Source organism: Penicillium psychrofluorescens, assembly GCF_964197705.1.
Source record: "Penicillium psychrofluorescens genome assembly, chromosome: 5".
Classification (NCBI taxonomy): Eukaryota; Fungi; Ascomycota; class Eurotiomycetes; order Eurotiales; family Aspergillaceae; genus Penicillium; species Penicillium psychrofluorescens.
The window spans coordinates 1,437,092-1,454,191 of record NC_133443.1 but is presented as its reverse complement, the minus strand read 5'-3'; the positions used below and the strand labels follow the sequence as shown (position 1 = coordinate 1,454,191).

Below are 17,100 nucleotides of genomic sequence, written 5' to 3'. Positions count from 1 at the left end.
GATCTTAGCTAAGCGACTCTAGGGGATCATTCCTTCGTGACCCGCACATCCTTTATGGGTAATCGCGCCGTCGATTTTAGTGTTTTCAGGCCCGGGATGTGGGGGTAAGATGCGCCCGGATGGGCAACCGCGAGGGGCCAATCTAATTGGACTGTCGATCATACCCGTCTAGGCCATTGAGTTCCGATACATAGTACGGACAATTACTAGCGGATAGACCATTGTACGGCACAGCCTTAGACCTTTGCATGAGCCTGGCCAGTTTCCATTGGCCAGCAGGACGAGACGAAAATTGGAGACTAGATAGAGCGGCACAGAATTAACACAGGGCTTCGTAGTGGTCACCGGAATCTCCGAAGTTGTGCTGACTTATGAGCCAAGGGCAATCAGGGCATAGGAGTAGTACAGGAGTTTGAAGTCCTCCCTTTCCCCTCTCTTCCATGTCGCTCTTTTCACCTCTGCCCTCTACTCCAGATACTCTTCATGGCGCAAAGACCAAAGCAGGAAGCCCAGGACGATGTGGCGATGGATTTTCGTGCCGCGCCTGGCACGGAGATTCTTTTTGACGACAGCAACAGGCATGATGCTCTTGCAAATAAGCTGCATCAACTAGAGCACCGAACCAAGGGCGATTCGCGAGTGCTGCTGGTTCCTCAACCCTCGACCGATGATCCTAACGATCCTCTGCGCTGGTCGACCATGAAAAAGTCATTGACCTTTTTCAATGGCTGCTGGTATGCATTCATGGGCGGAATTACAGGCCCAATCATGGCAGCTGGTTAGTTTTCTGCTCAAGGGCATTCCAATCAAATGAGCCAATTCTGACTGTTTTGCAGGCATGATTCAGCTGTCCAAAACCTTTGACATGACGCTACAACAATTGAGCTACGCGAACGGGGCCTGTTTAATCAACCAAGGAATTTGGAACTGTGTTTGGATGCCATTCGCCGTTAAATACGGCCGTCGTCCAGTCTACCTATTTTCTGCCTTGCTGATGGGAATCGCATGTATCTGGCTGGCTGTTGCATCAACCGAGACCTACACCATCTTCATCGTGGGTCGTGCATTCTTGGGCGCCTTCGAAGCCCCAATCGAGTCCATCGTGCCTTCGACGATTGCTGATATTTTTTTCCTACACAATCGTGGGGAATTTGTCGCCATATACGGCCTGGCTGTTTTGGGTGGAAACGAGCTTGGTCCGATGTTTTCGGGGTTCATCGTGCAAGCTCTGGGCATGAATTGGGCTTTCTGGATCGTGGCTATGTTCATTGGAGCAAACCTCGTCTGCATGTTCTTCTTCATGCCGGAGACCAAATTCGTCGGACACCGCCCATCTCTCCACCTCTCTCCGAGCCATGACGGTCATGTTTCGCCTGAACCAAAGGATAAGGTTCAAATTGAAGAAAGTCCAAGTCAATCTTCTAAGAAGACGTTTCTGGAAGAACTCAAATTCTGGAATCATGGTGACCCAAATGTTAACTTGCTGCACATCTTCCTACGTCCATTTGTCCTGCTGGCCTTCCCTCCAGTCGTCTGGTCATGTTTCGTCTACGGCCTGGCTCTCAGTTGGAACGTCATTTTGGGTGCTACAGTAGCTCAGCTGTTTGCGCCTCCTCCATACCTTTTCAATTCGGATGACCAAGGACTTTTCTTCTTATCTCCATTCGTTGGTTCTCTGGTTGGTGTTTTTCTGTCTGGTCCTGGAGGCGACTGGATTGCGAATTTCTTCACCAAGCGCAATAATGGTATCCGGGAGCCAGAAATGCGGCTCCCAACATGCTTCGTTGCTGCGTTCTTTACGTTCTTTGGTGCACTCTGGTTCGGACTTTCTTACGAACACCAAATGCACTGGGCAATGCCGGTCGTCGGGGCCGGCATCCTTAGTGTTGGAAGTCAAATGGGTACGACCATCGGCATGAATTATGCACTGGACTGCCACCAAGAGGTATGCAATTTTTTACCCCACTTTAACATGTGTTGGTTGTTGGCGCTTTCTAACTTGGTTGCCAGCTCTCTGTGGAGATTATGATCACCATTGCCGCGCTCAAGAGCGCTATCGCTTGGATTTGGACGTGGGTGATCAACGACTTCATTGTCTCTTGTGGCGTTCTAAGCGTGTTTATGACCGTGGCTACAATCAATGTGGCCATCTACCTGACGTGTATTCCTTTCTACCTGAAAGGGAAGGAGATCAGACTATGGCTGCATCGTAAGAACTTTTTTGAGGCCACCGGCCTTTCCTAGTTACTTTATGCGGAACATAATAAATACTACTCAGCCAGTAATAATTTGAGCGCTTGAGAGGCAGGGAACAATCTTTGCCAGATTTCCTAACAATTCCGGGTGGATCTAGTTTGAAGATCCTTGTCATGCTAGCGTCTAGTAGGCTCGATAGAGTTCGCCCTTCATCCACTACTGCCGTTATGGGTGGGTTGATCTGGCCAGATCAATTTAGGCACCATCTACATGGGGCAAGGGGTACGGAGGGCGGAAGGGGGTTTGGCTGAAGCGACCACTATCCGGCCCACCCGCCCGTGTGGGGGGGTATGTTCCGGTGGGGTGTGTTCCGGTGTAAAGATTCAAATGGACCCCAAACTCAATTTGTTTACAGTGGCGTTGGATTGGGTGGGTCCTGGGTGTTAAGAGATTCCTAGAATGATACACGATCACGTCGTTTACCAATTACATCCGATCGACAAGCTTGACTCAGGAAGTCCGTTTTACACATCGTACTATGCGGGATTTTCTCGTTGGATTTTCCTTTCCTCCGAATCTCCATTTCATGCCGGTACGCCCGAGGCTGCCAAGTAGTTGTCCCAACAGTGGCGCCGCGAAACCATCGTGGCCAGACAAGGGTGTTGTAACAACGCCACCCTTACGAGTCGCAATGGAAGAGTCAACCTTGAGTACCCTGGCCATGATGATTCTGAATACGCCAGGGGTCTCTATGAGCGATGGGAGAAAAGGACCCCAAGTTCATGAGACAAACTGGGACGCGCAGATCAGGACGGCGAATTTACGATTTGGCATGGTGTGAGGAAACAGAAAATACAATTTGATCACTTATTGTTATTACACTCTTGGTTTGAGCCAGATCATCCGGAAAAGGATCAGCACGAATCGATCATTTTTAGTTGGGATAGTGATAACATCCCTGTGTAGCCTATCCCTCTGTGGACGCGTGTGCGCTCGGTTCGGATTGTACTAACGGTATGTGATCCTTGTCCATCGGAACCAATCTATGTGCATATCTCGATCATGGTCGAAAGTCTAGAACAACTTAACGTTTATTCCAAATTTTTTCAAATAGCATCTATTGGTCAGAACGAGCCCGAGCAGGGGGAAGCGATCGCTTGGTCTGTAGTGTATGTGCAAGGGCACTGTATCCTTCGGTAATTTGGTCTATTTTACCCCTAACTAGAGGTTACGATATCCTAGATCAAGATTAGCTTCTATTATTGCACATTTGATATAGTGCTCTATGTAACATTGGTCAGTGATCCATGTTACGTGTTGGACATGGTTTGCGCCACCGTTCATGCATCATGATTTGCTACAACCCCTGGTTGAGCAGCAAAGTTTGCCATTGATGTAAACTGGTATACCGCGAGACTCTTTTGGGTCTCGGAGTTTGCTGGATCAAACTCTATCTCGCCTGCGCCTTGTGAGCGCCTTGTGAATGCTACCGGACAACTGAAAACCCCATATCTCTGCTTCTACTCGGTTTTCTATCACCTTCAACTTTCAATGGACCTGTGCACAACAAGTTAAGTCTCCAGAATGTCGAGCCAAGCCCCCTCGGTTATCCTGGCAGTATCTTGGGCAGAGACTGGTGTCGGATTGATCTTTTTTACGCTACGATTGATCAGCAATTGGAAGTTTGTCCGTCGCTTTCGATGGGATTTCGCAATTGCCAGTTTGACAGTGGTATGTATCTTTCCAAAGATATTCCCAAATAAACACTGACTCATGATCGACGAAATGTTCAGGCTACTGAGACTACTGCTCAAATTTTTCTCCAGCTATCCGTCAATGCTGGTATGGGCCAACATGTTACTGATCTTGCAACCCCTCACCTCGTCACGGCGTTGAAATGGGGATGGGTTTTCCAACTTTTGGCGATTGCAGCTTCGATGCTTGGAAAGCTCGCTATTTTAGCATTCCTCGTCCAAATCCGTGGCCTAAATACGAAGAAGCCGTGGCTACTGATTATTATGGGCGTCCTCATTGCTGCGGTGAACATAACTGTTCTTGGTACAATCCTAGGCCAATGTCAACCAATGGCGAAGTTATGGGACGACGGGATTGAGGGCACCTGCAACCCCGGTCGCCTGTTGAACCAGAACTATTCATTTTTCCAAGCCAGTTAGTCCTGCACACCTCGCTGTCTCACCGGACTACCCCTTTGTGGTTTATGGCGACTAAAAATCCCGTGCTCTAGGTTTTAACACATTCGCCGATGCGTTTTTAGCATCGTACCCAATTCACCTTTTCTGGAAGCTCCAGATGAAGTCACGGATAAAAATTGCCTTGTCTATTCTGATGGGTTTAGGGTGGATGTAAGTGCTCATATCAATCAGTTCAGTCGTTGCATCTAGGCCACTACTGACCCTAAAACAGAGCGGCCGCTTGTTCTGCCGTGAAATGCTATGAACTCAAGGCTTTGACTGAGACCACAGATATTACCTGTATGTGATTAGCTTCTCATTGCTTTTTTTGTCGCTTGCTGACATCAACCGAAATAGATGCACAAACATCTCTTCTCATCTGGGCATCAACCGAGGCCTGGATTGTCATTGTTGTGGGGTGCGTTCCTCCGATTCGGCCCCTAATGGAGCGTATACTGCAACACCTTGGTTTCACGTCCAAAAAACCCTCAAAATCATACCATCTCCAGAGCCCAGGTGGGTACGCGGCATTTGGAACAAACCAGTCTAATGCTGGTCATTCACACTTTCGAGGGAACAAGGCATTCGGTCGCGGCGACGATATGACCTGGATGGAAATGACAGTGGCAGGGGATCGAAATGGAAGCAAGGACCAAATTGTTACGGAAGATAACGAAGTTGTGATTACAACTAATATTGAGACTCGGTTCGAAGATGTTGAAGGCCAACATGCTCGGTCATCCACTGGGAGCCATTCCGCTGATGACCTTACTCGAAAGCAAAGTCCTGACTCTCGCAAGGTTGTGTGATTTCCCACAAAAATCATGATTTTTCTAATGAATTTATATTGCCTATTTTTGAGCGAAGTACATACTTAATGTCACGTATTATCTATCTTCGTGGTTCAATCTGCATGGACAGATGTACATGTAGATAGTAAATATTGGTATAAACAGATCTCTTGACTAAATAGTACCCTGCATTTCGGCATGCTGATGAAGCTGATAGGAATTTATTTCTCAGGACTGACCTGCCACTGCAGGAGCCGTAGAGGCCATACCCTCAATCTTGGTAAACGGAGCGGCAAAGCCGTAAGTCTTATACCCCTGTGAGTAGTCCCTGCCTTCTTCACGATCTGCCGCGCATACTATCAGCTACACCCTTTGTCATGAAAAGCAAGGAAAGACAACTCACCGTGTTCTGGAGGAAAAAATTCCATGCGGTGCTTGTAGTATCTTTCTCTCAGATCCAGGCCATCCTTTTTCCCATGGAATGTCGCATAGAGACTAGAGCGACTCTTTTCCGTCTTGTTTTCAGCTGACCGATGGGCAAGATGCGATCCAAAAATTAGCATATCGCCGGCCGCCAGCGGGATCGATGTCCATTCATGTGCATTTTCCCACTCTGATTTAATACGACCGCCAGTCTCAAATTCCACCTGCATGCGGTGAGACCCTGGTACCACTTGGAGACACCCATTCTCCGGAGTAGCGGGATCAATAGCCACGTTGGCAGTAACATGTTCAATCCGACCAATATGGTCATAAGCAGGAGCATCTAGATGCGCCTTGAAGCCGTTGCCATTCGGCTGCTTGTAATTGATTTTATCTTTGAAAAGAAGCATATCCTTTTCAACCTTTAATTTTCACACATAAATTAGGAAGAATGAGATCGCTCACATCACCAGATACTGCTTTGAGGATCGCAGCGAGCTGTTCGCCGCAGACGAGGGCCTTGAATTGCGGGTGGTAGTCGACGAATCTCTCCGTTCGCATGAGCTGGCGTTCGCCATTGATGTTGATTTCATCGTACGGCATCCACTTCCCCTTTTCTCGAGGCCAGGATTTGACTTCTTCCGCCCATTGCTTCAGGGCAACTGGTTCAATAAGACGATGTTCGTGAACGCGAAGCAGAAGGTAGCCCTTCTCGTGATAAGAGGCAATTTGTTCTGGAGTGAGGAAACCCATTTTCAGGTTGTGTAAATGCTAAGAGTATAAATTGTCAATGCTCGAGAGTAGTTGAAAAGGCCATTGACCCGATTTAAATGTTTCTAGGGCACAGACAGGCTCGGGCATTTGCGCTGGGACTTGGATGAATTGAACTTCGATCTGCGGTCTCCAACTGCCGTCCCTACTTGTCATGAAACCCCACCATTCCGCCTTGTGTCCCCTTCGGTAGCCAAGAACGTTAATCCTGCACGGCGTCACGGCCGAGGGCTGAACTGGTCTTCTTGCCGACACCGACGAATGAAGGGGACAGAATGCAAATCATTGACGCGACCTGCCGTGTCTCCACATCATGGCACGGGCCAACGCACTTCGCACCGACAGGGCGGTTGCAAATCGGGCCGCCTAAGACGCACGTACCGTACAGTCAGTCAACATGAGCCGACTCTTATTGGGAGATCAGTGGAGACGGGCTTCTTGCCTTATGCTTCTCCGACATCTTGCTAGTTTTCGTGGGCTTTTTGTTGGTTCTCTCCTAGAAAACATATGGCCACAAACAAAGATAAATACATCGAAAGCGTCCAAGAAAGAAACTATCCGAGCACATCGCAAATTAGAGGACACACGGAATCAAAATGAATCTCAAAATGGCCATTCCCCTGACCACCGAACATCTGGCATCTGTGAAGGAGCACACGCAAGCGACAATCACCTCGCTCTTCGCCTTCTTGACTGCTCAAGGCCAAGGAGACTATCTCGGCGAGAAAGTTACCCAACTAGAACATTCTCTGCAATGTGCTCATCTGGCGGCTCAATCGCCAGAATATGGCTCGGATCCCGAGGTCATCCTCGCCGCTCTTCTCCATGACGTCGGCCGATTCATTCCAGCCGCAGAGAAAATGGGCAAGATGATCACGCCAGATGGCCAATATATCGGTCAAAAAAGTCATGAGATTCTCGGCGAGTCGTATCTACGTCAGATCGGGTTCAGCGAGAAGATTTGCCTGCTAGTTGGGGCGCATGTCATGGCCAAAAGGTATCTGGTTGCAACGGACCAGAGCTACTATGATGGACTGAGTGAGACGAGTAAACGAACACTCAAGTTCCAGGTATGTCCCGGAACATTCTATATCCATAAAAAAAGGGTTGCCAGTTAATGCTCGACAGGGTGGGGGGTTTACGTCCGAAGAAGTCCTCGAGGCGCAGAAGGATCCATTGCTCGAGGCAAAGCTTGCCGTGAGACGCTGGGATGATCAAGCGAAGGTTCCAAACATTGTTGTTCCTCCTTTGGAAGCTTATGAGGAAATGGCATATGACTGCCTACTCGGTGAGCGCTATAGCTTCCAACACGCAAAAGGCAATATTAACACAAAGAAGATTCTCGGTCCAAGTTCACTCTTCATTCAAAGGAGTATTCTCTCCCTACCAGACCAACGGTCGTGATCTGCGTCGATGGATTTGATCCGGAGTATTTGAATTCAGGGATCCAGAGAGGCGTCCTACCAAGCTTCAAGAAATTTGTTGACAACGGATTTGAGGCTACTGCCAAAAGCTGCATGCCCTCGTTCACGAATCCAAACAACGTGTCTATTATCACTGGAGCGCCCCCCTCAGTTCATGGAATCGCCGGCAACTTTTTCTTGGACCGAGACACAGGAAAGGAAACCATGATCACAGATGATACGTTGCTCCGAGGCTCGACCTTGCTAGAGCAAATGCACAAGCGAGGTGTACGAATAGCAGCAGTGACGGCCAAGGATAAATTGCGAAAGATCCTTGCACATGGCATCAAAGGCGCCGTTTGTTTCTCTGCACAGCAAGCAGCAGACTGCACAATGGATGAAAACGGGATCGAAAATGTTGAAAAGTGGATTGGACGCCCAGCTCCTAGCCAATACTCCGGGGACTTGTCCTTGTTTGTGCTAGACGCTGGAATCAAATTGCTCGAGGAAGGGCGATCGGATTTTTTGTACCTCACTCTCTCGGATTACGTTCAACACAAACACGCGCCAGGCGAGAAAGAAGCCGACGACTTCATGAAATCGATAGACGACCGCTTGGCAAAATTGGCCAGACTGGCACCAGTTGTCGGTGTGACTGGCGATCATGGAATGAGTCGGAAGTCGGACGCTGAAGGAGAGCCAAATGTGCTGTTTCTCGAGGACGCCCTCAATGCCCACTTCGGCCCTGCTGCATCCAGAGTGATCTGTCCCATTACAGATCCGTTTGTTAGGCATCATGGTGCCCTGGGCTCGTTTGTACGCGTATATTTGAAGGATACAACCCAGGTCGACGCAATGATTTCGGTTTGCAGGGAATTTCCGGAAGTCGAAATCGCCCTCAGCGGCGAGGACGCAGCGAAGGAATATGAAATGCCCTTGGATCGCGAAGGGGACATTGTGGTTATTTCTACACCCAACACCGTGATTGGCAGCCGTGAGTCGGACCATGACCTCTCGTCGGTGAGAGATCATCCATTGCGATCACACGGAGGCTTGAGCGAGCAAAACATCCCAGTCATACTGTCAACACCGGTAACTAATTGCAAAGCCGCACTGGAGAAGAGCTGGAGAAATTATGACATCTTCGACCTTGCGCTCAATTGGTCGTCGTGAGCTTCTTCTATTGTTGCGCCGTCGGACGGGTAGGAGGACCCATCGATGTATTATAATGAAGCCACCAATCATCCAAGTCCGGAAATTGCGTTTGAAAATCAAAGTTTGCCATGTTTTCCATCCAACCTACGTCGTACAAAGCCTGGTGCTCAAGTCGAGGTGTGGCGTGAAGCCTTTGGTCATGGGCCACATGAATGGGGCTGTCTTGACACCGACTCAAAAGTCTGCCAAGGCCTTCGGCAATCACGCCGAGTAGATGTTGTTGGTGCATATAGTGAGTAATCTCGCGAAGGGTAGACACGGTTTCCGTAACGAGAGATAGGATTTTGGCCGTGTCAATTCGTATGGCCGACGCATACCTCGTCGCCACTTTGAGCAGAAAAACAACGGCAAAGGCGATCATGGTGTCGAAATATAGTGGAAGCCCGTTCAAGAAAGACTGGAACTCAGTGTCTGACACGATGACCCGGAGGATGGACATGGCGGATAAGACGCCAGCATTGGCGATTTCTTCCAATTCAGGCCCCAGATGCTGTGCAGTATTTCCCGTTGTGGGTGCTCCCCGGAATGCATGGGAGCAGAGGTAGAGCTTTGCAAAGTGAAAATGAAACCCGACACCTTTCTGAGGATAATTTCCGACATTATCATTGGCTCTAAATGTTTCATTCCAGTCGGCGAACCATGTGTCCAAGGCAATCGAGTATCGACGGAGCTGGGGTAGCGTTTGTGAAGGGACTGGGGTATCAACATCGACACCAAAAGTATCGAATACCTGTCCCAAGAGAGACCATTCTTTGACTTGACTGATCAGTCTTGCGTCGTCTTCAGTTGCATTTTCGCTCTCAAGAAGGCGACTAGCGGAGTCGATGATAAAGCCTTCTCGGGACATCGGCGGTCGTCCGTAGGCTATTGAAAAGTGATGGTCGCACACGTATACCAAGTAATATAATCGGGCCTGCAAATATCCTTCACGATCTCCCTTGAGTGCTTTGTAAATCCCGCTGTGCAGGTTAATGTCTGACGCCAGTCGCACGGCTACAGAAGTCAGTTTTGTGTGTTCCTTTTGCCATTTAGGGCTGCACTTACCATTTCCGATCAACGCCCATGAGAGTTCATGCAACCAAAATGCACCAATACATAAGCCCCGTACATCTTCTTCGTTGGCATTCCGGGCAAATGTCTGTAATGCAACGAGGTTTTTGTATTCGTCATAACACACATTGAACAGATGTCCGAAAGACTGGGAGTGTAGTGCTCCAACAGTACACACCGCTGCTGTCAGCAACGGTGAGGCAAGCCGCACCGAGTCCAAGTTGGTATGGTCTCCCAGAATCCGATACAGGAAATGATCCAGTCGGAGCTGGTAAGATTCAAACAGACAAAGTGCCTGATGCAACGTAAGAATCCCCGTCGAGACCAAGTCTGGGCGTCGTGGAAAGGGGACATGATTGGGCTGAGCTGCTCTTCCAGTCTCGGAGACACACGAAGCAGGGATCGATGCCGGGCCTCCTCGGGGATCCATCACTACTTCCCAAGTAGTTCGCGGAGGATCACGAGCGTACGATTGTGCCACCGGGCCCAAATGGGATGATCCCGGATTTGGCGGCGCAGCTGGCGGACTGATGGAGCTCAATTCGCTTTCACGAACTTGTAATTCAGGCATGTCGATTTTGGTCGCTACCTGGCCCATGGCATCTTCCAGCCATCGCAGCTTTTGGACTATTGCCCCTTTCCATCTACATAGAACCAATGAGTATGTCATTTTGAGGATGGCCAGAACACTTACGTTGCATCCTCCTCCAGTATAGTCTGAAGACTTCTGTTGACAGTACAAGGAAGACCTCGTTTCTTGCACCGCGAACAGGGCGACTCGCCATCGCGCATGTGGCATTTGACCTGGTATAGATCAGCGACTGCCTCAGGCACCAACAGAAAAAGGACAAGACACACCTTCTGCTTGCGACAAGCCACACATGCGGTGATCTTGCGCGTTATGTCGGGCAGTTTCCGGTCGCCGAAGGATTCGCGCAGGGCATTCACTCCGGTCGGGGATGGCAGCGGCACATCCATTGTCTGTGCCCCCGAAACAGCCCCTATTTCTCGTTTTTAGGTGTCCAGACCAGCTAAACCAACCGCGATTCCGGTAATTCGTGTGAGCTATTGTCTCGACGTTGCAGGAAGCAGAAGTCCTCGCGGGCTTCGTGCCGGTGATAAACGGGCGATCGTTCCTGGCGCACGGGAAGCGACCGACGCACGTGGTGGGGCTGGAAGGATATCAGTGGAGAAGAGTCGTGGGTGGGTTCTCCGCCCACACGCCCGTGGCAGCGTCAACGGCGTTCATTGCATCTTGGGATTCTATCATGGCGCTCGTGCAATTCAATCCATCTACCGCGACGACGGCATTGATGCCGGGTCGAGGGCCAATGGACCAGCTCGGGGAGTCGGTTTCGTCATCCTCATGAAGTATATAACACCAATGTGCAGTGTGTGACTTGGGACAATGTTCAAGATGCTGAACAGAGCAGTCTCCAATCAATTGCCATTATACCCCGGAAGTTTTGGTCCAATATGACCTCTCTAGGAGCCAAGTTGCGGTTTCTCGTCACCGCAGGGGTTGGATTCTTCGCAGACGGCTATCTTAATCTGACCATTGGCCTTGGTAAGTGGTATTCTGATCTATAAACAGAGATCTATAAACAGAGCATTACTGAGCCATTGCAGTGGTACCGATCCTGGGCTACCTCTACTTCGAAGACAATCAAGGCCAAGTGCCGGCGGTCCAAAGCGATGTGATCAAGGGAAGCTTGAGCTTGGGCATGGTTGTCGGCCAGCTTCTGTTCGGCGTCCTGAGTGATCTTTGGGGCCGCCACACTATCTACGGCAAGGAGCTGATATTGACGATGTTTGGAACGTTAATGGTGATTCTCCTCCCATGGAAGAACATGTCTGCCTCGGGTGTCACAACATGGATTTCGGTCTTCCGCGTGGTGACTGGAATTGGGATAGGTGCAGGTCAGAATTTCTCTACGTGGTTCTTGATTGTAAATTAATATGTTTCAGACTACCCACTATCTTCTTCCCTGTCTGCAGAAAAGTCCCCATTCGCCTCTCGTGCTGTGCAAGTCTTGACAGTCTTCTCAAACATCGGCCTCGGCAATATCGCAGCTAGCATTGTCTTCTTGATCCTTCTCAAGGCCTTCCAAGGTGCAATAGCATCTGATCAGAACAATCTGGAATGGATCTGGCGGTTGCTGCTAGGCATAGGAATTGTGCCCGCTGCGCTCACTCTTTATGCACGGTTGACAATTTCGGAAACAGAGCCCTATAAGCAATGTCAGCCACCTTCCCAAGATTTCAGCCAACGCATATTAACTCTAATACAGATGTTTGCAATGACCCGGCTGGCCACAGTCGTGGCTGGAAGGAGCAGTGGGCCGACTTCCGCGAGTACTTCGGAGAATGGAGACATTCCAAGGTTCTTTTTGCGACTGCTGCTTCCTGGTTTCTCTTGTATGCACCGAACCAATTCTCAAAACCGCGCGACCTTTGACTGACATCTTCAGTGACATTGCCTACTACGGAATTAATCTCAATCAAAGCATTATCCTAGCAAGAATCAATTATGCTGAAGGCGCAACGCCTTGGGACACACTATACAAAACAGCTGTCGGCAACATCATCGTTCAGGCTGCGGTAGGCAAACACCTGGCCTTACTTCCTTTCAGTCCTAATTACAAATACAGGGATTCTTGCCTGGGTTTTATGTCGGAATCTTTCTCCCGGATCGCATTGGGCGCACACGCCAGCAGCTGTATAGTTGCTTCGCAGTCTGTATTCTGTACGCTATTTGGGCCGGGATTAGTTCTCCCAGTGCACACACTTCTACCGCAGGCCTGATGGTCATTTTTGCAATCTCTCAGTTCCTGCTAACCGTGGGCCCTAACTGCACAACTTTTCTAATTCCTGCTGAAGTCTTCCCAACACGCGTTCGTGGAACTGCGCATGGTATCTCTGCCGCAGCAGGAAAGTGCGGTGCGATCCTCACTGCATTTGCCTTTGGAACAGTGGAAGATGCAATCAGCCTGCAGGGGGTCTTGGGCTTGTTTTCTGGAACGATGCTCCTGGCTGGTTTGGTGACATTGATGATTCCCGAGGCCAAAGGGCAAACTTTGGAGGGCATTGAAAAGGATGAATTATATGCACCAAGAAGACCTGCTGATTCAGGATCATCGACTGCCACTAGCCTGACCAATGTTGCTGCCTATGAAGCCGGTCACGGGTCACTTGTCAAAGATATTTGAGGCACTTTGAAGTAGATATTATTGCCGGGCCAATATTGTTTCAAATTTTCATTAGCTGGGAATTTCAATCTTTACATATACTCCACTCCAGCTCATTATCGCAGATGACACAGGATGGTTTTGAGAAAAGGATATCAGAGTTGAGTATATTTTATTGGCAATACAACTCAACGATATTCTAATAGAAACATCAATAAGTTCATTTCAAGGGGTCCTCTGGCTGTTATAAAGTCTCTTTTTGACTCGATAATCACAAGCACGGGCTGGGGTCTCGCACGCTTACAAGACTGCTTGTCCCAGTCGGACGAGGTTAGCATTAGACAGTCTTTCCCTGTCAAACCCCTGCACTACCTGATTCAGTACTGCTTTCGAGAGCTCTTCTCGGTCTATAGTCGGGAACACTTGCCCAAAGACATTAATAACACGAAAAAGGGTACGCAGAGTGGCCCTCGACCACGTTGTCGAATTTGTCACTATCCCGGGCTGAGCAATGCAGACCTCAACTCCCTCATATTCCGCGGGAAATTTGAGAACCATGAGCTCTGTTTCGCACTAGCGACAATGTTAGCACGCCACAAAAACACCCGATATCTCTCCGATACCTCAAGTACAATGGTTTACAAAAATAAGGGGTACTCACACGCATGACTTGATAGTCGCCTTTAAAAGCCGGTCTTTGTGTCGGATCTCGGGGTGTCCCCTCGGCGCTGAAGTAAAGAAAACGAAAGGGTCGAGCGGGTCCAGCCTCGTACATGGCCTTAAATCCTGCCATAGTGCAATCTTGACATACGCGTTTAACTTCGGCAGAGTTAAAGCTGCCCGTTCTGAAAGGCGTTACCGCGACAGTCCTGAAACCTCATCCAAGACCAACGTTAGCAAAATATTTCTCCAATAAAAAAGACACGACTTATGCGCACCATATGCATGCATCAGCCCCAGCAAACTCGGCTCTTACGTGGTCTGGATACTCCTCATAGTCACTAATGACAACGCTCTTCAGCTTGGATGAATCGATGTCGTCTTCGACCTGGACGGGCTTCCGGGCAAGTGCGATAACCTGGGTTATCTGGCTGATCTGCAGACTCTGACGGATGACCTCTGTGCCCACCAGACCAGTAGCTCCAGCCACAATGAGTTTCATCTTGGTTTGGGTACCGACGTATGTTTGGGTGTGGGATTCATCGGCTCCTGATCCTTAGGCAGCCAGCGTTGAGCTGATGTCTAAATGGTAGTGCGGTCGCGCGACTGTTATACATTTCAAGGGCGCTCGGGCCAACGGGTTTCGCGGCCAATATTGTTAGGCAATGCGTTCTTTCACACAATGGAATCATATCGTTATCTCACAATCATTTCGCATGCTGCGAACCCCGAAATCCGGCGGAAGCGGAGCGAATGAATCCCGAAGCTTAGATATATCTAGCTGGTGACCAGAGAAATATATATATTTATGAGAAGACACGACTGAGAACACTAGAATCGAGTAAAACATTTTTGATTGGGTGAAACCTTAATAGAGCGAAAAGCTACAGAAACTGCTATGCTGGTAAGAGGGAGGGGCCTTTCTGGGACAACAGTATGAAAAAACGGAATACATGAGAAGCAATAGATCAAATATCCAAAGTTCACTGCCAAGGCTTGACGCATGAATGGAAAAGATAAAAATAGTAGCAACCGAAAACAGACTCGGCTTTGCCTGGCGCACCTGGCTGCATCCCTTGATTGCGTAGCAAACAAGTTTTTGGGCTGAAAGGTCTGCGTTGATGGGAACTCCGTCGATGCCAAGAACAAGGAAATTATGATCCTCATCTATCTCCTAATCACAGGTTAGGGGGTTGGGGATGGCTATCTGATCTCCTCATTCTAGGGTTTCGAAAGGGGCTGTCTGAAGCCGGATTATAATATTGAAATCAAGACAAGCTCGGGGCTTACTGTATCCGGAAGGACCCAGAACATATGCATCGGAGGAGCTCAGTCAGAGACGACCGTTTAACTGCATAATTGTGATGTGGCTGGTATTCAACGTGGCGCATGGCGAAGGGCCTGTACGTTCCCACCGGTGGTTTTCCCCCCTGTCAGTTATTTTCGGGGCAGGGCTGCACAGGATGCAGTGACCAGAGTGGTCGTGGCGGCAACGGATGTTGACGCTAGACCTGCACGGCATTTGGAAGACTCGCGATAATTGCGTTTCAAACTGAGGCGTCCAGCAGATCACCACGCCTGCTGGACGATCACTGCCCTTTTTGTTAGCATCCTTGAGCTCTTTGAATCCCCCTTGACAGGTTCCCAAAACTGGGTTTGAGCTCTTATCTTTGGGGGAAAGCTCAAGAAACATAGGGAAATAGTTCTTTTTTGTTGTCTCAAGTCAGTCAGGTCGATTGTCTCTTGGTTCAAAAAAGGCCACCATCACGGTTCAACTAGTCGTAGATCATTGCGGGGCGGGTTAGGGCAAGAGCTAATTACCTGAAACGTCATGTAGACATTGCACTTCACGGGCAGCACACTGGAGACGAACGATCGACCACAGCCTCATAAGGATCAACATGCTAAGCCACTCTGAGATAAGGTTGCTGGAATTCCGCAGCTCGGACCACGGCGTGCCTTGCATGCTACAGCGCTAGCGCAGTCAAACATTGCTCCCCCAAGCGAGGTCGGAATGTCCGCGCACTCCCAGTGACCAACACGCGTGGGAAAAACAACTTTATCTTCTGAAACACGGGGGTCTATATGGCGTTTCGTGGGTTTTGCAGGCCCGGTCGGAGTCCGCACCTTCACAGACACGCGCTGCATGCATACCTCGGGAAAGGGACACGGAACGGCCCCTGTTCAAGGGTCTAGAGCACCCTGAGGGCAAGTTGGGGGCTCCCTATTCTGTCAATTGCGGAAGAGAATCGCTTTTCTTGTCGACAACGGGAAGAAGTCCATAGTTTTGAGGCTCGTTTCAAACGCAGATCTATAGCATCCGGTGGCGCTCTCAAGCTACATAAGGCCTGTCTAATCAACAACGCCTTGGTTTTTGAGGCTTGTTCCACTTGCATCGATGAAACACCAGCAGCTGCAGGATCCAGCTTCTTGTGATCAGTCTCGTGAATGGCACCGGATTGGACAATCCACGTGCCCCCTTCCCGGGCCAAAAAAACAGTCGAGTCGGTCTGAAACAAGGCGGAGGAGATCTTCCTCTGCCTTGTGGTGGAGGTCATAGCATTCCTGGCAGCTGCACTAACAAGCAGCGGTGCAGAGTGACTCGTCAACCCGGAAAAAAGAGGACGTGGTCGGTATGGACTTGATCCTGCGAGATTCTCCGAGATCAGGTCCTGCCTTCTTTGTCACTATTCTGAATCGCGGTGGCTGTAGATCGGTAGGGCAGCCACCTCGAGAAAGGAACAGCGAGAAACATGGAGGCGCAGGCAAGACACGCGTGGCCTGAAGAATGTTATTCGCAAGCCTCTCCGCGCTAATTTCCGAGTTTACAATCGGAGCGTAGGGCCAGTGCGCGTGGATCTCCATGCGATCGACCACGTTGGTTGGTGTTTCAAGCTGCCTGTTGGCGAGACCCTAGGCCCCTTGAGTCAAACCCACGCGAGCGTGCCCTCGGAGGCATGCAACGCGCACTTGCTGCTTTTGGGGATCGGCAATCTAGATTTGACTGGTGATGACGTCCCCCCTGTCCAGGTTGATCAACGGGCAACGGATGCCTTTGTTTTGATGCCTCCCTTCGGCGGCGCGCTCCAGAGCTTGTACAAAATCGGATTCTTACACTTCATCCCTTTACTGAGGCTTCGGCGTAGATGCTGAATGGGGCATATCCCGCCCTGAAACATGTGGTCCGCCATGTGCCCGGGCATATCCCTTT

The 17,100-nt window shown here is 49.6% G+C and overlaps 6 protein-coding genes across 6 annotated transcripts; 3 read left to right on the top strand and 3 right to left on the bottom strand.

Annotated features, from left to right (window-relative positions):
- Positions 1-483: 483 nt before the first annotated feature.
- PFLUO_LOCUS7820 (uncharacterized protein) lies at positions 484-2,244 on the top strand (the record flags this gene model as incomplete). The annotated part of the gene is made up of 3 exons (XM_073785494.1): positions 484-778; positions 837-1,945; positions 2,011-2,244. The coding sequence occupies 3 exons, from the start codon at positions 484-486 to the stop codon at positions 2,242-2,244; spliced, it is 1,638 nt and encodes a 545-aa protein (XP_073641844.1).
- Positions 2,245-5,407: 3,163 nt separating this feature from the next.
- On the bottom strand, positions 5,408-6,355 carry PFLUO_LOCUS7819 (uncharacterized protein; the record flags this gene model as incomplete). Its single annotated transcript, XM_073785493.1, has 3 exons — positions 5,408-5,523; positions 5,583-6,024; positions 6,068-6,355. The coding sequence occupies 3 exons, from the start codon at positions 6,353-6,355 to the stop codon at positions 5,408-5,410; spliced, it is 846 nt and encodes a 281-aa protein (XP_073641843.1).
- Positions 6,356-6,981: 626 nt separating this feature from the next.
- On the top strand, positions 6,982-8,915 carry PFLUO_LOCUS7818 (uncharacterized protein; the record flags this gene model as incomplete). Its single annotated transcript, XM_073785492.1, has 4 exons — positions 6,982-7,443; positions 7,502-7,661; positions 7,712-8,792; positions 8,885-8,915. The coding sequence occupies 4 exons, from the start codon at positions 6,982-6,984 to the stop codon at positions 8,913-8,915; spliced, it is 1,734 nt and encodes a 577-aa protein (XP_073641842.1).
- Positions 8,916-8,956: 41 nt separating this feature from the next.
- PFLUO_LOCUS7817 (uncharacterized protein) lies at positions 8,957-11,019 on the bottom strand (the record flags this gene model as incomplete). Its single annotated transcript, XM_073785491.1, has 4 exons — positions 8,957-9,984; positions 10,036-10,685; positions 10,736-10,845; positions 10,900-11,019. 4 exons carry the CDS (start codon positions 11,017-11,019, stop codon positions 8,957-8,959), a joined length of 1,908 nt encoding a protein of 635 aa, XP_073641841.1.
- Positions 11,020-11,425: 406 nt separating this feature from the next.
- Positions 11,426-12,499, top strand: PFLUO_LOCUS7816 (uncharacterized protein; the record flags this gene model as incomplete). The annotated part of the gene is made up of 5 exons (XM_073785490.1): positions 11,426-11,432; positions 11,531-11,608; positions 11,671-11,961; positions 12,040-12,282; positions 12,333-12,499. The coding sequence occupies 5 exons, from the start codon at positions 11,426-11,428 to the stop codon at positions 12,497-12,499; spliced, it is 786 nt and encodes a 261-aa protein (XP_073641840.1).
- A 1,658-nt stretch (positions 12,500-14,157) lies between these two features.
- Positions 14,158-14,391, bottom strand: PFLUO_LOCUS7815 (uncharacterized protein; the record flags this gene model as incomplete). Its single annotated transcript, XM_073785489.1, has 1 exon — positions 14,158-14,391. One exon carries the CDS (start codon positions 14,389-14,391, stop codon positions 14,158-14,160), a length of 234 nt encoding a protein of 77 aa, XP_073641839.1.
- Between the last annotated feature and the right edge of the window lie 2,709 nt (positions 14,392-17,100).